The sequence below is a fragment of the Chinchilla lanigera genome, unplaced genomic scaffold (assembly GCF_000276665.1).
Source record: "Chinchilla lanigera isolate Chin_1 unplaced genomic scaffold, ChiLan1.0 scaffold00047, whole genome shotgun sequence".
NCBI lineage: Eukaryota > Metazoa > Chordata > Mammalia > Rodentia > Chinchillidae > Chinchilla > Chinchilla lanigera.
This window is the reverse complement of record NW_004955448.1, coordinates 5,547,350-5,569,440: the sequence shown is the minus strand read 5'-3', so window position 1 is coordinate 5,569,440 and position 22,091 is coordinate 5,547,350. Positions and strand designations below refer to the sequence as shown.

At 42.1% G+C, this 22,091-nt stretch overlaps 1 protein-coding gene across 2 annotated transcripts in view; it reads right to left on the bottom strand.

Moving 5' to 3' along the window:
* The window catches only part of Arhgef26 (Rho guanine nucleotide exchange factor (GEF) 26), a gene marked incomplete at its 5' end in the record, with an annotated part of 132,537 nt that overhangs the window by 57,667 nt on the left and 52,779 nt on the right, over positions 1-22,091 (bottom strand). For both annotated transcript variants that reach the window (XM_005393056.2, XM_005393057.2), the window contains 2 exon segments: positions 1,461-1,590; positions 5,104-5,256. In XM_005393056.2, the coding sequence (XP_005393113.1) occupies positions 1,461-1,590; positions 5,104-5,256 (283 nt within the window).

The following is a 22,091-nucleotide window of genomic DNA, read 5'->3' as shown; positions in this document are numbered from 1 at the left end:
GTTCACTTGTAATGTCAAAGGAGTTTGTGATTCAAAAAGTTGAGATGCCATTTGGTAATCATGGCCTAAATATCCAACACTGTAAAACGTGCTATGCTAGATTTTGGAGTCTTGTTCTATTCAAATAATTGTCTCAAAATTTGGTTTTGCTAACCTGGCCATGTTCTATTCTCAGATACAATAAATACTGATCTAAAAAAAAATCAACTAAATTTTCAAAACTTCAAGTTTCTCACTTCACTCACGTGCTACACACTGATGTCTGGGGTCAGTGACGGACCATATAAGATGGTGGTCCTGTAAGATCAGATCACCTAGACATGCTGCAGTTGTCCTGGTTGGTATAAAGTCACTTTACAGTGTTTGCACAACAACAAAACTGCCTGACCACACACTGCAGAATGTATCCCCATCATTAGGCACCTCATGACTGTGTTTGTGAAGGAGATAACTTCCAAATGTCACCTGCGGGTGATGGGTGACAAGGAAGGGCGTGGACAGAGTACAGTGAGGTGAACTCAGAAGAACAAGGTGCTGTGAATTCTGAAACAACTAACAAAGCCTCGGCAAAACTGCAGCAGTGTCAACGAAGTGGCCATGATCACATGTTTGATGGATTTCAAAATGTCACTGCTGTTTAGTATGTCTTAGAAATTAAGACAGATCTCAGAAAATGGGATTTCCTTCTGCTTTATCCTGTGTTTTGGGCTGGGGATATAGCTCAGTGGCACAAGCACCTGCCTGGCAAGCACAAGGTCTTGAGTTTGAGTCCCGGGACCAAAAAAAAAAAAAAATCCTGTGCTTTGATTTGTAAAAACTGATGTCCACATAAGACTCAATTTTAAAATAGATGTGTGACAATCTCTTTTTTTTTTTTTCTCCTGGTATCGGGACTCGAACTCATGACCTCACGCTTGTCGGGCAGGCACTGTGCCGCTGAGCTAAATCCCCAGCCCTGACAATCCCTTCTAATCAGATCAAAAGACACCATTTGGCCCACTACTTGGGTGTGACCTGTGTCAGTTTATGCTCTGTGGTGCTGAAGAATCTCATTCTCATGTGAAAAAGAAGCCCCAAAGCTTCTTGAATATGCCACACAGCAGGGATCCTAGTAGCCAACCTGAGGAAAGTGAGGCCCAAACTAAGTGATCTGTTCAAGATCTGTGCTTAGTGGCTCAGCCAGAAATGGAATCCAGCCTTCAAGAAGCTGATAGTCTTCCCATGTCAAAAACGTTGAATAAGCATGTAATGTAACCAAATTTCACCAAAGTGACTGCACAAGCTTACAGTAAAGATTTCAAACACAGGTAAGATTTTCCAACCAAGTAACATCTTGTTACTGCATTAGTTGATCTGATAAGACAGGATATGGACAATTTAAGTGGAATATGATCATTTGCAACCAGATATATAGCAGCAGAGCTGTCCACTGAGGAAAAAGCCAGCAGAGCACGTCTTACGTCCATCAGCAGGGGAAGCCGGGTCACCCTCTGCATGGGGAGAATCAGAAAGGAGATCATGGGTAGGTTCCTACAGTCTTCATGGGACTCGATCCGAGACAACACTTCCTTAAAGGAGGGGTTGGTGGCTCTGAAAGAAAACAAAACAAGCAAAGGAAACGTCAAGATATTTCCTTCTCAAGCAAAGCAGCAAGTAGATACGTATTACAAAAAAATGTAATCAATTCATGTTATGAATGATTTTAAATATACATAAACATAACCACACTACTACATAGGCAACCACATATGACAAGGTTGAATATAAGAAGCGGAATCATACAACAATATTAAGAAGATAAAACTGTCTATGACAGAACTCTATAGACACGGAATATAAGCAAGCGAAAAGATCTCAGTATCATAACAGTGGACATGCCAAATATCAATTACTACGAAGCCTAGATCTCATATCTGATCAGCTATAAATACATTCCACTAATACCGTAACAAATACTATGGCTTAAGCCACTCCTCTAGCCCTAGCCAATGATCTAAAAAAGACATATTGGTTAGACCGAGCTTATTATCAAGCTCTTGGCCTTTTTCAAAGGTCCTCTTTCTAATACAATAGCCGTTTGACCACATAAAACAAAATACTTCTCTTCCTCTCCACTGATATATGACTAGTGGTGATACTGCCATTTTTATGAAACTCAGCAAGGTACTCCCATGTATATTATCTCACACGGAACCACACATACAATGTTGAAGAAAGGCCAGGTGGGGATTCCAATAAAAGAACGAGACCAAGAAAAGTCTAGTTTGCCGTATAACACACACCGCAGCTAGCAAAGACAGAAGGCAAGTCGAGGTCTTGCATCAAGTCAGTGTCTTCTGACTCTCAACCCAGTGTTCTAATTAACACAGTCCTGCTCTCTCGGCTCACTCTGCCTTGTGGAGGTCCCACTGTGACAGTGTCCACTGTCACCCTTCATGATGAAGGGGCACAGGGGGTCAGCACTGGACTGTGTACTCCTCTGCTCTGGGAAAAAAGACCAGGAAGCAAAATAGTGGCAACAATGATTAAAAATCACGTTGGAAAATTCAGTTATTCGGGTCAAGCTCACTAGAAATAAATTGGGAAAGACCAGAATAGCAAATTAAAACAAATCACACAGAAGTGATTTTCATTTTCAGGAAGTGAGAAGTTATCCTTTCCCAACAGCTCTGAAGAGGTGTTTAGGAAGTTAGAAAACAATCCAACTCCACACTTGTTGCACACTTAAATCACTCATGTCCTAGGTCCCTTCCTTCACCCTCAAAGGTTCTGATTAAATAGTCTGAGGCACACTTGGTATTGTTTACATGCTGGGTTTCAAGGATTCCTGGTATTTTTTTCTTCCATTTTTTTTTTTTTTAAGAGAAAAGAACAAAAACAAAATAACAAAAACAAAGACAAAAACAAAAACAAAACAACACAAAACCAAAAACGATACAGAATTTCAAAACAAGATGACAGGAAACAACAATGGTTGTTATATTACATATTGTTATCTTTAAGTAATTTTTCAGATTACCAGATATAGACATGCAAGATGGATCAAACAATTAAGCATTAACTGTTCTTTTCAATAAACCAATAGAAACTAGTAGTACAATTATCTTAGCTATCTTGGGTATGTATATACTTTTTCCTTTCCTTCTTTCTTTCTTTTCTCCTTTCCCTCATCCCAGTTGTTCTTTACTTTTGAGCAGTTTCTTTCCCTTTCATAATAGCTATTGTACCTTTCAGATTTTATTTAATCTTTCAGGTTCTTACACTAGGGAGGCAGTATGATGTTTACACATGTGGGTTTGATTTAAAAATATGGAACGCTTTACTAATCTGCGTGTCATCCTTGCGCAGGGACCATGCTAATCTTCTCCGTATTGTTCCAATTTTAGTACATGTGTTCCCAAAGGGAGCACAAGGATTCCCGGTGTTTCTAATGTGCCTCTGGAGTTGAAAGTCACTGCTCCAACCTCCAATTCAGTAGTTCCTGAAAACACTACTAATTTTCATGTGAAATCTCACAAGAGTCAAGGCTTGACGCAAGACCTTTGTTTTTGTTATTTTAAATTATCTAGTTATTTAGATAACAGCTTTATTTTTGAGTCACATAATGTATAGTAGTAACTATTCACATTTTTTAAATCCTGGGAACAAAGTGATTCCTAAATTAGCTCTAATTCAAGACTTTATTTTCAAACATGACCAGACAGTCTCACAAGTTACAAGATGACCTCTGTCCCTGCATCAGCGCCTTCCAGCAGGATGTGGAGTTAGGGGAAGGGAATGGTGTGACTTCGCCCCCCCAGGGAACCTCCCAGAATGTCCAGAGACATTTTTGGCATTGAGTGGGTAGAGCCAAGGTTGCTGTTAAATACCCTACAATGCACGGGACAGCCTTCCCCAACAAAGACTTACCCAGCCTGAAATGTCAGTAGTGCAGACAAACCCTTCTTTATACTAAAAACCTCATTGGAAGCTGGTAGATGTGGCTTTTCCACCCTGCACCTACGAGCATTTCGTGGTGATGTGGAGGAGAGAGGGGCACACTCAGCCCTTCTGACAATGTGGGGACCTTCACCGCTCCTCCAAGCAGCCAACAGGCAATCATCACCAACGTAGTTCTCCAGGGAGAACTCATACACTGCCCACAGCTGACCAGAGCTCCACACTTTGGTCATAAATGCCACAATCACAGCAGTGGGTGAGAAGGACAATAGGCAGGAAGCCCCCACGCTGGTTTTACCACAGCAATTTACAACTGCAATGTAAAAAGCTACTTGTGATAAACACGGTCCCTTAATACAGGACAGTATAGGGGGCTGGGGATTTAGCTCAGCGGCAAAGCGCCTGCCTGGCAAGCGCAAGGTCGTGAGTTCAGTTCCCGGTACCGAAGAAAAACCAAAAATCTTTCCATAAAGAAAAACCCGGGCTGAGGAGACTTCCCTGGTGACTACTAATACAGGACAGTATAGACTATCCTGAACAATGCGACTCTTACAAAGATGGAGATGGTACATATCTCACACCACAACTCTCAAAAGGACCAAAAGAAAAGGTGTGTAGGGGGGGACCTTAACGTCTGGCTCTTCTGCAGTATAATTAAAATCTTCAGTAATACCTTTTTTACTCCTTTTCATCAGGCCCCTTCCCCATCTCAGCCCTAACTACCCAGGATGTGGCAGGGTGGGAATCAGCAATTCCTATGGGAGAAAGATTAGAAGGGTGGAGAAAACCCCGTGTGCTAGCTTCTGGCTCCACCTACTTAAGAAGCAGCTCTAGGCCTCAGGAAACCACTTAATTGCCAGTACTGGCTTACAAACCCAGGAAGCTGAACTATGATCACCCCTGTGTCTCGGTCAATTAAAACAAAACCAAGGACAACAGCAACAGAAAACTATAATTTCATACACGCTGTAGAGAGAAAACTCCACAGACTAGATTTTTCCATTCCAATATCCTCACCCTAAAACTAATCCCCCTAAACATTTCTCCCCTGGGAACGATCTCATCAGGAGGCACTTCTAAATATAATTTAAGTGGTCAGTTAATTTCAACCATGAGCCTAACTAAAATGAAGTTTGACTATTAGTAGCATTCAATATGGCTTACAACAATTTTTGTAGAGTTCGTTGTTGGTAGACTTCATTTGTGCAATATTTCACATAGGGATCAAACGTGGATGCTGTATGCTTTTCTACAATGTCGCTTATATCTTCTATGACGATGTTATTCTGATGTCTCGCTTCCAACTCTGTGAAGAACCTGAGAAAACAAAAAAACAGCATTTACACTTTCTCCATGTACTTTAATAGACCAGACTATCCTCATGCAATGTTAGTACCATGTACAAGTTTTAAAATGTCAGCAGTATACAACATCAATCCAAAAAGAGCCCAAAAACCTATACAAATCTTGCTTAAATTTAAGTTTTCATACACCTTATTGCTTCAAGTGTTGGCTTGTAACACTGAAAATCATAAACACTTCTCTGCCCTTGAATTCATTTTAGAATACACAGATTTCCCCGCTTTTTTTCTCAGAATTCCCTAGATATGGGGGGGGGGGTCATGATTATACTGTATATTTTATTGTATAGAAAAATATATGAGAAAATACTTAAAATGAATCCTTAAAAACACATTACATATAAACAAAATTCTGTGTCCTTTCTCTCAAAATAAAAACACATTGTTTTAAACCTATTCATATGCATGGTATTTAAATTTCTTAATAATTTATGTGACAATTCTGAGTTATCAGACTTAGCGTATAGATAGCAATGTAGAGTATGTGTATGTACATACCAACACACACATTACACATAAACACACACACACACACAGCCATCGCTTATGCATTCATCTGTTGATAAACAGGGTCATTTCTACAATGTTGCTATAAGTATTCCCATATTACTATCTGTTTGAATCTCTGCTTTCAAAATGTTGGGGTATAATGCTAGAGATGGGATTTTAACTGTACTAATTCTGTGTGAATAACAGTATATACATCAAGATGTGATAGTGTAATACCAGGCACCAATACAGAAGAAGCTGGGTCATATGCCTAAGGGAAATTAGGTCACTAAATGAAAACTGAATAAGAAATAATCCTTTCCCTCTGGCCACTTACAGTTGAACGGCAGATGGGAGGTATGGAGCCAATACAATACTGGGTCTGCAACAGAAGTATATTTTATATATGTTTATTAATAACTGTCTTTTGCATGCTAACAGATGTTAATGTCTCTGGTGGATGCAGGCCCTCAGGAGCTCCAGGATTAGGTCTGGTCGCCAGAAAGACCAAGCCATGATTTCAAGGGTGGACTTTTCAGTGCCTCCCTCCTAACATCCAAAGAGGGAAGAGAGCTGAAGGTCGAGGTTAGTTAGCAAGGACCCACGATTTCATCAATCATATATAATAATACCTTCATCAAAGCCCCTAAGCAATGGGCTTCAGAGAAGGCTGCACACGCTGAGGTGCTAGGAAGGCAGCATGGAAGCTCTGTCCCCTTATTTGTCCCTGTACATTTTTTCATGTGACTGTCCCTGAGCTAATTCCTTCATAAGTCAGTATCAGAAAGAAAAATATCTTTCTGCGTTCTGTGAGCTGTTCTAGTAAATCAGTCTTTAGGAGGCAGATTGGGGGACTTCTTAACTTTCAAGCTAAGTAGGACAGAAATGTGGGACACCTGCGGACCAATACCTGCAGCTGGCTTCTGAAGTGAAGGCCGTCTTGGGAGTCTGAACCCTTCATCCTACGCTGTCTTCACTGTCCTCTGGTGCAGAACACTCAACTGGCACCCAGAGTCGGAGAATTGGTTGGTGAAAAAAAAAAAAAACCCCATTCACTTGGTGTCAAAAATGTGCTGAGTGAAAACAGCCTAGGAGGTGTATCCTGAAGGCTCCAGTGAGCGCAGTGCATGACAGTGCAGGAACCACGGGTGAGGTGACCTATGAGCCGGACAATAGGTCATGAGCCACAAGGGCGGTGTGATGGGCAGCAGACATAAGGGGCCGCACGGCACTGGCAGGATCTCATTCTGGAAACTCGTAGCTCAGGGAGGCTGAGGTACACATTCCAGGGGAAAAGGGGCCGAGAGCGAAGCCTGCAGGGCAGGTGAGAGCCAGAGGCACAGATTTTACTGCATGACAACAGAGAAACTATTAGAGGTGTGAGGAAGTCAGTAAATCATCAATCAGAGAAAACTGAGCTAAAGCAGAAGGCAAACCAGCCAGTGGGATGGCCAATCTGTGCACACAACAATCAAGGCCGGTAGCAGGAAATCAGAAAGAGAGGCACTTATTAGGTAACAGTTTAAAGGTACAATTAATAAAATGCAGAAATGCAGTAGATAGGAAGTCAAGGAAGGTGCTGGGGTTTCTGATCAGTGTCCACCCAAGCAACAGGTGGGTCATTAAACTATTAATGAAGACACACAGGGGGCTGGGAGGACAAACATAAAGGAAGCACTTTAACTCTCCCTGGGAGATGTATAACAGACAGCGACAAACACAAAATCTGTGAGAATTCAGAGGCACTCGAATTCTAGGTACTATACAGTCAGGACTAGTCTACCTTTAGCTAGTTCTCAAATAACTGCAAAATGTTTATCATTTATTTTAATCCCAATTGGTTTTTAATGCAAATTTTAAGAAAATATTCAAAGAAAATTGAAGAACAGCAGAAACTATTCAAAAGGTCTCTATCTTGAAATTCGAGGAAATAGGCATCTCGGCAGCCAAAGTATTTTACAGTTTCTTGCCTTTAGCTAACTGTGAACAGTCTGAAGGAATGCAACTGTACAACCAAAACCAACAGTAACTTGGCTTTTCCCAATGAAAAGAAAAATTTCATTTATCACCGTAAGAGGTTTGCCAAAGTGCAAGATTAAAACCAAGGTAGCAATGAAGTATCTGTTTATGCTACGTACTTTAATATAATATAAACTAAGCCACCTATCTTTTAGCATAATTAAGACATAATTTAAAGCTTTCTATGTTAAATAATCTATTGGTTATTTTGGCAAAGTTGCAAAGTTTGCGAAGTGAACTGAGCTACAAAAAGACCAAGACACTCTTCCCGAAGAATGAAGTATTATTTCAGGACCCAAGAAGTCTGGTAATTCAAATAAAATCTGAGGCAAAGCTGATAACATTCTGGTTCCTGGAATGAGACCTGAATGAGTTCATGAAGTAATGTGACTGATACGGAGAACAATTTTTTTTTTGGCAGTATTGTGAATTGAACCCGGGACCTCATGTATGCTGGGTATGCTGTCCCACTGCGTTACATACCCAGCCCTTCTCTGCAGCAGAATCTTACTGAATTACCCAGGCTGGCCTCAAATTTGTGATCCTCCTGCCTCAACCTCCAAGGACCTGGGATTACTGGGGATTACCTGGGATTAAGTGTCTGCCACCAAACGCAGCTAGAGGACAACCTGTTAATGGAAATATTATTTCAGCTCCATGATATTTTTTTCTGGAACACCTTAACTTCTTCCTCTTTGTAGTACTGTATTTCCAAGATGATCATGTTTTAGAAGCAGGCATGCTGTACAACCTTTCTCTTTCCTACGAAAGTTCTAACCTCTTCTTAAAAGTCTAGATTCTGAGAGACCTTCTATGGACGAGGTAAGGCCGCCTATGCACACTCCCTCCTAAGCAGAACGCCATCTGCTCCAATGTTAGGTAACTGTCACCAGCACACCCGCACCCATACTCTAGTAACTGTAGCCTGCCCACGTGAGCTCCAGAGCTGTGCAGAGACTCGTCGCAGGGTCAGCCACTCAGGAGGGAGGATTTCAAGATGATTCAGCTGAAGTTCCAATTTGAAGAAAGAGGCTCATGTAGAGCTTGTTCATGGTCTGAAACCCACCCTTGAACATTTCCTAGAATGGCAGAGACTGTTTCCAGAACTTCAGGCTTTTTGTGGCTGCTTTAGAAAGTCTTAAATGTGGCCCTGCCTTTTTGAGGAAAAACCAAAGTCAAGAGTGAGGTAGCTGTTTCTGATCCACGCTTTTGTTAGCTCATATCTGACACTGTGTGGCAGGGAGAAAAGACCTGCACACATGATATCTTCATGGCCCTTGTATCATGACTGACAGACTTCTTAAAAACCAGCTGGTAATATGACGGGCATATGAGAGCTCCTGACAGCTCTTGATAATACTGTACAGTAAGCCTACCAAACTGAGGAGGAGGGTAAAACATTTAATACAGACCCAAATAAATCCACTTCTATCAGTCAACCAACAAAATGTCCTTTTGTGTGTCTAGCACAGGGCAGCAGGCTTTGGTAGAGGCCAAAGACCAAACACTCGATAAACATGACCACCATCCATTGTGTCAGGTGCGGCCCACCTGCTTCCCATACAGTGTCCCGTTTCCTTCACGCCTGGGGCTTGCTGTATAAGATGCCCACCACAGCCATTTTACAGATAAGACCGTGGAAAACCAAGAAAACTCAGGTCAGTATTCTAAGCACCTGAGCTTTACTACGAATCCACAGCAGAACGTTTCTGAGACTAGAGCCTGCGGCCTGCATTCAAACCACCACAGCTGCTGTCTCTGGTCTCAGGTGCGAGCTGATCTTGCCCACCTGTCCCTATTTGCTGGCCCTCAACCTAGACATCCATTAGGAAGAACAGCTGAGACTGCAAAGAAACATATTATTTCCCAACAGGGCCAACTGTTACGTAATCTGAGTAAAGAAGAAACACAGATCAGCCTAGTAAAAACCTTCACGGGAGATCCACGCCAAGGCAGGATGTGAGGACAACCGAAGAGTCAACAGGAATCAACAGAGTCAACACTGAGCTTTGCCACAGGAGCACAAAGCTCTAAGAAAGATAATCAGGAGGGCCGCAGGCACAAGCTCCCTGGTCGACCTAGCGTGATGGAATATAGCTCATGATGTCCTGTGAAACTCTCTGGGAGTCGTTCACTCCACCCCTTTTGCCCCCTGCTGCCCTCTCCTGTGCTTAATGAACCCCCACTCAGGCCTGAGGTCTCAAATTAAATTTCATCCCATCCAGGAAGCTTTCGCTGACCTTATGGGATGAGTTAAGCTCCCTTCTTTTCATGGCTTCATAAATCCCTATATTTCTCCTTCAGAGTGCCACTGTGATCACAATTCCATATTATATGATTTTTGTTTACCTTTATCTCGCTTAGTTAGGCTTGGAGGAACAGGTAGGCCCCTGTCTGCTGTGGTCAGCAGTACATACCCCGGCTGTGCCATAGCACCTAGAACTTAGGAGACAGTCAGATATTTGATAAGTAAATACATGGAGGAGAAAATGAAACTTGGTGTTTTAAATAAAAAATCACAGTAAAAGTGAAACTCGTTCAGGAAACTGTGTTGTTATTTTACTAAGAATGTAATACCCATAAGTAGGTCAGTCGCTACCTGGCTTTTCTTTATTGGTAAATCAAGTCAGCATGTACTGACTGACCATAAGCTGGGTTCCCAGAAGTCCTCTGCATACAGTGCTTGCCACAAATGGAGACAGAAACTCCCAGAACAAGCTTTTTCGTTTGGAATAGGGTCACGAACACGAGACCCATTTCAGCCTGAGTGTCTTCAATGCCAGCTACACTTTCTGAAAAACCTGCCAGACCAGTTCTCCTTCTACCAATTTAGGGAAGATTCTAGTGAGGCTGAGCAGCGCAGCACTCAATGTTCTATCTCTAGACTCACGGAAAGCAGAGTTCTGGTTAGAATCAGTGCTGTCGGGCCCGGGGATGCAGCGCAGCGCATAGTGCCTGCCTGGCAAGTATGCGGCCCTGGATTCGATTCCTGGTACCAAAAAAAAAAAAATCAGCGCTGTCCTGTGTCCTTCCTAAAAATGGCATCTTTTCAAAGTACATTTCCTTCATTAATAACCATCTGCCCAAAGCAAACTCACATCACTCCTGGACTTCTTCCTCACTTGAACGAGCTGGCTGTCAATCTAAACAGCAACAGTACTCTGCCAGACAGGGTCAGAGTCACTAGGCTGAAGACAGGTAACACACAAGCAGGTTTCACATGTCTAAGCTGCTGTTATATAACAAAATATCTTCAGTAAACAAAGTATTTCAGATAAGCGGTAGCAAAGTACTTCTGCGCTATAAAAAGTGCTTTCCATACAAAGGAACATTCTGTACTCCACCAAAATTAATTTATATTATGCTTGGGGCAAGTGAGATTAGGACTGACTTTATTTTTGTTTTGTTTTGTTTCACTTTTTGTTTCTTTTTTAGATGGTCATGTTGACTCCTCTGATCAGTATCGTTTCTTTTAACACACTGGGTCGGGGACAGCAAGCACCAGCAAGAGGACCACGGTAGGCATCACTGCCTGCGGCCCTGCGCCCGCTCAGGACGTGCATCCATCAAAATCAGTGCCGAACAAGATAAAGCTCAGCCATGAATCCTTCACCAGACTAACCCTTGTAGAAAATGTGTTAATTCTCAATCAGAATATCTTACAACCTGATGTGGAAAATGTCCCAAGAGGTTTCTTCCTCAGCAGACTACATGTCTTTTCACATTCTATGTCAGCTATTTACTTTGAAATTCTATCTCTGGATTAATAACAAAAGGATAAGGGTTGAAATTAAAGGTAGTTTTGACCATTATTAAGCAATAAGAAGAAAATAATCAGAGAAGGCAAGGTTGTAAATGTGGATAACAGGGGGGATGAATACGATTAACATTGAAACCCCCCAAAAATGTGAAACTAGGGGGGAAAGATGAGGCAAGGAGGTTGATAGGAATGAAATGATTAAAATATATTATCTATATATAGAAATCTGCCAAAATAAACCTATTAATCTGTATAACCAATAGGCGCTAATAAAAAATGTAGTTTAAAAACAAGTAGTTTAGAATATGAGAAAAAGGTTCCACACAGAAATGTTCTGGTTGTTCACATTCCCATTTTGATAGCTAATGTTTGATTCTTAAAATCCAATGGGAAGGGTATCAAGAGATGGACAGAAGGGAGGAGGGGAGAAGAAAAAAGGAATTAAGATGTGCTATGTGTAGGTATCAACTTCCCCCATGTAGGATGTAACAATATGAACTATAAGCATATAAAAAATTTTTAAAACTCTGGAGCAATTTTTGTTAAAAAAAAAAAGCATTACCATCATGTTAAAACCTTTATGAACTGCCTGAATATATGACAGAGACCAAGGTGTAAGAGGTAAGAAAATAGTACTTTCAGGACTTTGAATCAAAGTTTTCTTATCCATAATACTGCATAACACAAAGCTTAGGTTTAATGCCAGCTCTACACATCACCTCTAGTTAAAGGCACCAAGCAAGAAGCAGGAGATGCCAGGCCAGGGAAGGCCGGAGCAGAGACAGACTGAAAACCAAGTGCCTCCCAAGATTCTTCCACAGTATTTAAGGCTACAATTCATTTAGTCTTTCTTCTTTAATACTTTACTATGTGCTAAAAAGAATGCAAAAAGGATCATACAAATATAAGAACAGGATTAAAAAGTCCTTGAAATGTTAAAATCATTACATTGAGTTTGTGTTTAAAAGTGAAAATTCAAACCCGCCTCACAGAGATATATTTTGCCATAAAGGAAAAGGCGCTTGTTTCCTTGGTAACCTTTTACATACTTGATTCTTTTATTTCAGTGGTACTCACATGCATTCATTTGTATATTAATGTCTCTGAGAACTGAAGATAAAGTACAATAACAAAAAGCATGTATTAGCACTCTTACCAAAACATCCTTAGGAGATATTTCAAGTCTATGTCTGAATGAGTCTGTAATGCTCTGAGTTATTATGAATAATTTTACAGTTTATAATTGCATTTATTAATTTCCATCCATTGGAAAATGCTGCCCCCCCCCCATGTTTTTGACCATGAAGACCGAGACCAAACATGCCTATTCACTCCTGGATCCCCAGCACCTAACCAAGAATGACCAATCAGTAAATACACTGAGAATCAACACTAGATACCTATTATTCTGCCTTCCCCCCTGTTAAAGTGGCACCTTCCAAGGAGATGAATAATGAATAACAATACAAAGCAACAACCTACCAGTGACATAACAATCAGGCCAAAACACCAAGGTGTTCGGGCCAGAGGTCAGCCGAGTGAGGCAATGCTGCAAGGGAGGCAATACTTCACGGCTCTTGGTGAGGACAACTTTCTCAGCTGTCAGCCGGGGCTGGCGAATATCACTGAGCATGTTTGTTCTTTCGTAGCACCCACGACGCAGAGATTGTATCGACATGAATAGTTTTGCTAACCCACTGCCTGGCAAAGGTCCTCTGGAAACGCAAAACCTAGAAAAGGTTTTTGACTTCCAAGAACTGTTCCCTTGTAGTCAGCGACAGCGACATAACCCATTCTCCAGCCCTTTCACCTTGGTTGCCTGGAGTTGAATCTTACTTGGAGTAATCGCACATTTGTTCTCTTCAGCTCTGACTTGCTTTCTCTTTGTCACTTACACAGCTTCCCTGTGTACATATCTGGAACTGTAAGCCGTCCTGGACCTCTCGTGGATGTAGCTGGGGTACAAATTATACATTAAAAACAAACTAGGAAAATGTTGGTTCTCTCTTGCTGCTTGGAAACAGCACTAAGAACGAATTCACAGAATACTGGAAGAACGTCAAGTAAAACAAGAAAAACCTTTTCAAGCCAAAGCCTCCTTTCCTATTGTGGATTGGTCATTCCGGGATAAAAATCAGTACAGGAAAGAACACGTTTCTCTTCAGGCACTATTTCTAGATCCTTTAAGGGTTGCCTATGGTATTTCACGTCAGAATTCAGTCAACAGGTAAAAATAACACGAAAATAAGCCCCCAAATCTTTGCCCACTTGGGGTGTTTTCAGGCGTGTCCAACCTGCCTGGCTTGGCTAGGCTGCACTGAGTGAAGAGAAATTGTCTTGGGCTGCATGTAAAATATACAATGTACTTAATGTCCATGAGTAACAAAACTTCCTTTTTAAAATACTTTCATTACTACAAAGGCTGGCCACACCTACAAGTTGTTTTTCTAAAAAAAGAAATGCTTTCTACAGCTTTCATTAATAAAAGAAAGAAGAAAGGAACAAGACAGAACTTGGAAAAACTCTGAAGTTCAGGTTCCTACACCACAACATCCTAAGAAAAATGATGCATGTTTGTACAAAGGAAACAGACGTCCACGTCCTCTCCAACATTCCCGGATCTCCTCCACCTCACGGAGCAGCCTGTTCCAGTTAGCCCCTTTCATAGGACCCTGCCCTTCACTTTTATCTAGGACTTTGACAATACTTTCCTTGTAGATGCTTATTCGATGGTTAGCAAAGCATCAGAAGAGTGAAATCCCTAGATTAAGCAAGTTCCTGCCTTGGTTTGGGAAAAACACTAAACTCCACTTCTACACTTATTAAGGTAAAACAAATGACCCAGTAGAGAAGACCACGCCAACTCTCAGTCCCACTGCACACGGCGACCAGCTCAAGAAAGACAAGTGTGACCCGCTGAGGAGGGAAACACACCAAGGAGAAAAGACCCAATAAACCAGCGCCTGGGGAGAATGAAGGGATGAAACGGGAGAACATGGGGTTCATAAGCCTTCCAACCCCTCCTCAACCCCAAACCTCAGGCCTTCTGCTCTCTCTGTTCTCCAGCCCTCATGCTTTCCCTTCCCACTGACGTTGGGGGCTAGGATCTCTCACTATAGCAATGAACTCCACCAAAGCACATGTAAGTGGATAATCCACTTCCAGATAAAGTCCTCACCACCAATCCCCACATGATGTGCTGTGGGGAGGCCTTTCATGTACCATACACGTCCCACCCTGAGTGCAGGCTCTAGGGGATAGCCAAGTAAACTTACGGGGCCTACTCCGTGTCTCCGTGCATCCCTTCCTTCAATGATAAAGTGGAACTAACGATGGTATGATCTCAGGAGGTTCACAAGATGATGAAATGAATTAAGGCATATTCAGTGTGTACAGCATGGTCTGAGAAGTGGTGTGACATTTTTTATGTGTAAATATTGTTCTTAGCCTTAGCTTCCTAATCATTGTGAGGAAGAGGTCATGACACAGAGAAGAGACCCTGGACTAGGCAAGACACAGGCTCACCTGGGAAGAACATAAAGGTGCCACATTAATTTTTACAGCCCCCTGTGGCAGGCTGAATTATGACCCTCAAAGATATTCATGTCTCAGCCAGTTGTGGTGGCACATGCCTATAATTCCAGCACTCTGGGAGGCTGAGGCTAGAGGATCACAAGTTCGAGCACAGACTGGGCAATTTACCTAGACCTAGTCTCAAAATATAAATAAACAAATAAACAAACAAATAAATAAATAGGGCTGGGGATTGAGATCAGTGAGAAGGCTATGGCTTCAATTCCCAGCAGCGCACGCATGTGTGCATGCACACACACACACACACACACAGAGTCCATGTCCTACGAATGTGTTATTTTCTAAGGTAAAATGACTTTGCAGTCTGTGACTAGCAGACTTAGATGGGAATACTGTCCTGGATGAGCCAGTTGTTTCCAAAGTAATCACAAAAGTCCTTCTAGGAGGGAGGCAGGAGGATCAGGGCCAAAGAAAACATGCAAGAATGGAAGCGGAAATCAGAGAGAAGAGAAGATGCTACCCAGCTGGCTTTGAAGACAGAAGAGACATAAGCCAAAGAATGCAAGTGACCTCCAGAAGCTGGAAAAGAGGAAGGAATGGGCTCCTCCGAGAGCCTGCAGAGGAAGCAACCCTGATGGCCCCAGGTCTTCAGCCCAGTGAGCCCGAGTGCAGACTTCTAACCTCTGGAACTATGGAGAATAAATCTCTGTTGCTCTAAATCACTAAGGTTGTGGTCATTTGTTACAGCAGGAATAGGAAAATAATACATCTTCTTAGTCCATTTTAGAAACTCTTTCTTCTGACTTCCTGTTCCCTTCCCCATATACAACACCTAGTATCCTCGTTCGGGCACCGAGATCATTCACAGGGCTTGCCTGAAACAGCGCCACCCACCCCCGAAAGCTGGCGGATGCCTCCAGTGACAGCTGAACAATGGCTATGCAACAGGCTCCATTCTAGGCACACGAATACAGCCCAAGACAATTCCAACACAACTTCCTGCCTTCAGAATGCTCAGAACCTCAGTCCCCAAGGAGGCGAACCCCTCTGTCCTGCTCTCCCCCAGCAGCACTCCAGAACTGCATAGACTGCTGAACACCGAGGATGACTGGTGGAACCAAACACTTTCCCTTCCGGGTCCTCTCAAAGATCACACCAGGTGCCCATCAAGCAGGACGGAGGAGGAAGTGGGTGTCGGAGGTGAGGGCGAGGTACAAGCAAAGATGAGAACACCAGGTTGTGCCCAGGGAACTGCGGTGCTGGATGTCAGGGTCTGCTACTGGCCTTCAGAGCAAGCACCAGCTCTCTGAGTTCTCCTGCCAGGTGTGTCAGCACAATTATTCATGCATTACTTCTGAGGAAAGAAGAAATGTCCAGCTTTTGAAAGATTTTCAAAGAGAACCACGATGCAAAGATGTTTAAGAGCTACTAGCTTGTGTAATGAAATACCTACCACTGAAGAATACGTGGAAACTGAGAATTTACTGGAAGATGAAATTATAAATGTACCCTGGGTCTAAACTGTGAACTCTAGAGTATCACCTTAAGCAATGTCGATTCCTTTCTTAAGTTAAGGGAGAAAGAACCACTGAGGTTTCTGGTGTTTCTCAAAGGTAACCCTGGAGGAGGCGGGTGAAGGACTGGATGTGGGACTGGGGAGAGCTGAATGGAGGTGCTTAGTAGAAAGCACAGTAGGAGGAGGTCAGCCACAGTCTACATCGCCATTCGTGTAAGAGAGGAGGCTGTGAGTTCTCCAAATAGTAACTTAAGAGTTTCCTTATGAATCAGCAATTCCACTCCCAGGTATGTACCCAAGAGAAATTAACACCTAACGATACACATATGTTTATCACAGTGTAATTTCTAACAGCAAAAAGAGAAACAATCAATGTACATAAATTAATGAATGGATAAACAAAATGTGCTTCAGCTACATAGTAAATCCAAAAGATAAAGCACTGACGTGTTACAACTGGAAGAAGCCTTAGAAGAGTGAAGGGAGCTAGTAAAAGACCACGATTACACGATTTCATTAACCTGAAACAGCCCCAAAAGCCAAACACACAGAAACAGAAAGCAAAGCGATAGCTGCCTAGAAACAGGGAGTTTGGGGAGAAATGGGGAATAAGTGCCTATGGGAACAGTATCTGTTTTTCAGAAATTAAACAATGTAACGTTACTTGTAGTGATGTTTGTATAATTCATGACATTATTCAAACACCACTAAATTATATCATTTAAATGGAATACTATTAAGCTCTCTCAACGGAGCTTTTTTAAATAAAAAAGGCAGGAAAGTAGACAGAGGGACTGGAGCTGACATCAGCTAATTCTGTTCACACACAGAGTACTCTATTTTCCTACTTTCTCCAACAGCAGATTCTGTACATGCTTCCTCTCTTTTCAAGCGACGCTTATGGAAAACCCAGGACTTCTAACAATAAAGGAGAGCTGTGCTGCTTGAGGCAGGGTCAGGGGCCCAAGTTCCAGTTGTTTGACTTCTCTGACACCCAAATTGGCAGACTCAAAAGTGCCTTCAGGCCTGTGGAATGCAATCTGACACCATTCTCAAGATCCAGAAAGCTAAGAGATGTGGGAATGCTGAGCACGGTTGTAGGGTCAGTGAAAGGGAAGTTAGCCAAAACGCCCCTGTTCACACCGAAGTATTAGAGACAGCGCGTCCCCACCTAAGCCAGCCTTGCTTACGCGAACACCTCCAGACCTAAGTACAGCTGTTACCCTACTGCTTGACCACCACACGAGATCTCTAGGAAGATGGTATCATGGTTTCATTTATAGAAAGCTAAGACAGGTTTGATTTTACACCCCCTCTAAGGCTCTCTGAGAGGTCCAATGGCCGGCCGTTTAGTCCAAAAGGGTACAAATGTTCAGGAAATCTTTATCATATCCCAAAATCTTATCTAACATTTCAGCATAATCAACATCCTGGTAACCTTTAACTTTCTTTCATAATGGGCAATTCAGAGTTACAAAATCTGCTATTACTTCAAAGAAATTTTACAGTATGTGTATTCTTAAATCTGTATTGCCTCCTACTAGTCAGAAATTGATAAATCATAAACAGTCACATTTCACCAATGTTTACATTCTATTTTATATATGCACTCTTTCCTTCTCTTATTTCTCTGTTAAAACCCTGGTCCCAAAGCACACTTCTAGTGTTTCTTTATGACACGCCCACATATTTCTTTCCTACTTCAATCCACATTTGAGAACTAACCTCCTTCTAAAAACTGCTCTGAAGCCATCAACTTCTTTCTCTGAAATATCAAGAGGACCCAGCTTTCCAAACCAAATTCCTAACTCTTGGCTTCTAACAGTACATCTTCTAAGTGAAGTGCACCAATGCGCACTTCCCCTTGCCTCCTTCCCCCCAGCCCTCTCAGCCAATTAAAACAGGCCACTCTAAACTTGTGACCCTGTCCACACAATGCAATACAAATCGTGGTGCAACGTTGACGGGGCTGGGGATTTAGCTCAGTGGCACAGCACCTGCCTGACAAGTGCAAGGTCGTGAGTTCAATTCCCGGTACCCGAAAAAAAAAAACAAAAAAAAGAGAAAAGGACGTTGACACTAGGTGCCCATGATTACGTCATTCACCAGGACACTTAGTTCCTGGTTTCTACCGAGGTGATCACCTGCAGCTTGCCATTCTGTACTTTTCCTTACTTAATACCGTAAATGCAGTGGACACCACAGGAAAAAGCTAATGGGCTTTCACCAATATACATACACACACTTGCATTTGGTCACTTCACCGAAGTGTCTCCCAACCATGCTCTACATCCTCACTGCTGGCCATGGAGCAGAGCTGGCTACCAGCTAGTTGGCGGAACTGGACAAGGACGAAGGACACTAGCTAACTGTCATTTCCTCAGGGGAGGGTGGCACTGTGCTTCCTCCAGGGGAGCAAGTTTTCAGCTTCAGAGCAATGGAAGAAGGAACACTCATGGTGGGAAGGGAGCGCTACAGGCCAGCCGCACGGTGGGACCCAGCGCCTGCCAGGGCCCAGGAGAGCTCACGCTGTGGGCAGATGTTCTTATTTCTCTCAAATAAGACATTCTGAAAATGTCTGGGCACCTGTGCTCACAAAGCCAGCACAAACTTCAACTACAGAGTGATTACCTGATAGTTTCACCATAACTTGTACAAGACTTTACAGTTTCCAAGTGGTTTTACGTATCTTTCCATTAAACACTAGTACCATTTCCAAGTGCTTTCCTTGGAACTCATGATACCTACGCAAAATGAATACCAACAAAATAAAACAAAACATATAATGTAAACACCTTCCTTTGGCAAGGTTCTGGAGTAGAGGACTAAAAATCCCAGTTCAGCTATGGACATCTGTCCCAAGAGAAGTAGTATTTAAAATAAAATCATTTGTAAGCCAGGCATGGTGACACATGACTATAATCCCAGCACTTTGGGAGGCTGAGGCAGGAAAAAGTCAAGTTTGAGCCAAGCCTGGTCAACTTAGCAAGATCTGGTCTCAAAATAAAAATATATGAGGCAGGTTCATAAAAACATTACGGTATGTCCTCATCTACCAGGCCTGGCACTGTGTGACTTCTGGCTCCTTCCCAAAGTCAAAATGATCACGAAAGGTAAAATAATGCGAATCTATTTGGCCTACGGAGGCAGCCTCAACAGCACAACGAAAGGTGTCCATGAAAGAGGGCTTCCAGACCCGCTTCAAAAGTGGCAAGAACAATGGGATAAGCATGCTGCAGGGAAGGGGGAGTATTATTATCAGCGATATTTGCAGTATATGCTGTTTACAATCATTTTGGGTAACGTGTACATGTATGGCAACTTGGCTCTTTTTTTTAACCCCCTCTTCACTCCCACTTCCCTCCCCCTTCTCTAAACCTTCTTTCCCCATTTTCATTCTTGTTGATATTACTAAGCACATCTCATGTTTATGACATTTAATGTCTAATTCACTGAATTCATCAGGTTCCTGTACGTGGCATATCTTTATTCTGCTTATTTTCCCTTCCCCTCCGAGGGAGAGTATTTGGAGGGGTGTTAATGGCAATGTAGCTCAAATTTTTCAGAAAAATGAAATATCACATTTTTCAGTCATACCACGCATTTCATTTCCTTGGAAAGGTAATGACACGTGAAGTTCTACATAGAAAGAGATATCACAAGGCCTGCCTCCCTCTCCAACAAAAGCAATAATATAGTTACATATGCAGGGTGAGCCGTTCTTTAACATTTTGATTTAAGATCAGCTGCAGGTGTAGGGACAGAGGTTGACAGTCTAACCAGAAACATTTAAAACAAAATGGCCTACAGGAACCTTTAAAACAAGATGAAAGGAATGCATTCACTTTTCTTAGACTTTCAAAACCTGAGGTTTACCCCCTACTCTATGACACAGAGTGGTAAATTCCATTTTTTTAAAATAGTAGATGCTTGAAGCATTATATTATACACAGATATCTTCACTGGTAATTGAAGCTCAGGCCGAGGCCCCTTTCACTGTGTTTAGGACCTCCAGGGACTCAACACCAAAGCAGTCTTCTCCACCATCTCTCTTTTCAGTTTTTGCACAAGCTACATTTCTCTTTTCCATCTATTTTCCAACTTTAAGCATTTCTTAGTTTTGTCTAGTTGCTGTACATTCTTGCCAGGCCAACTCAAATTTTCTTAACTTTTTTAACCAGAAAAAGAAAACAACGGACCGACGTGTGTGTACCATATACACAAATATGTTCTAATATAAAAAAACTGACAGAAATATTTAACTTATTGCCCATCTAATTTCAGTAGCTATCAGGGAATGAAGGAAAATAAGCCTGCATTATCACTGAAAGTTACACCCCTTTCATTTGGTAATGCCCTCAAATCATACCATATCAGAGGCAAGAGAATTGGAAAGTATTTACGCTTAATTTTCCTAAATCCTGGTGTCAGTCTTCCCTCTAAAACATTAAGACATATTTTCCTTTCTTCCTTCTAACCCTGGCTAAGTTGGGGGAGGGGTGGCTGGAGGATTGGAACTATGTGTTGACAAGGGTTAAACAACACGTATTTACAAAATCTGAATTAGCTCAACATTTTAAAAGAAAGTCCACCCACATATCTAGATTCCCCACTTTTCCTGAAACACAAAATCTAACAGCACTGAACTCACATTTACGCCACCACGGTCAGAGTGGCTGGGCTGTGCTCACACCCCATGCTCTGGTGACGCCCACCACTCAGAACCATTCCACACCCATCCTACCTTACTCACTCATGTGACTGGTTGGATGCGTCTCCCTGAGTGAGGGCCCCGGAGTCAGGTGTGGATCTGAATCCTGGCTTATCTCTTAGGAGCTGAGACCTTACTACCTAGTACACTTGGCTTAATACCTGCCTTAAAAAAAAAAAAGGAAACTATCTCTTGCATACATTATGGCAAGGATTACACAACACAAAGTATTAAATATCTGAGTGCACCAGTGGGTTAAATAACGGTGGTAGATGTTATTATTATCAAACAACAAGGTATGGGAGGGATATTTGAGAATTTCCACTGAAGCCAAAAAGGTTACTGAAATCTGTTAACCTCTAAATTTATACTTTATTAACAAGCACGCTGAATTACTAAGGACTCACTAGATTTTTCCTTCTGCTTGTCACTTATTTCACTGATGTGGAAAAAAAACAAAGTCTCTGCAACCTCTGGCTTTCACTCAGTTGCTAAGAGAAGGGGCACACTGTTCGCTAGAAATGGTTTTGTATGTACTTTACTCGGCTCAATCCCCTAGAAAGTTTCTCATATTAATATTAAGAGAGGACCAAGAGACTACAGCTTTTACTAACTTGTAAAGTGTCATTTAAACTGTGAGACAGAATTAACTGCTGCAGTTACCATCAAATGTTGACAAATGCATGGCTATTTTTGTCTTTCATGATAAAAATTTTAGAGTTTGCAAATTGCAGTAATTGATACCTCTGAAAGGACCGTTAT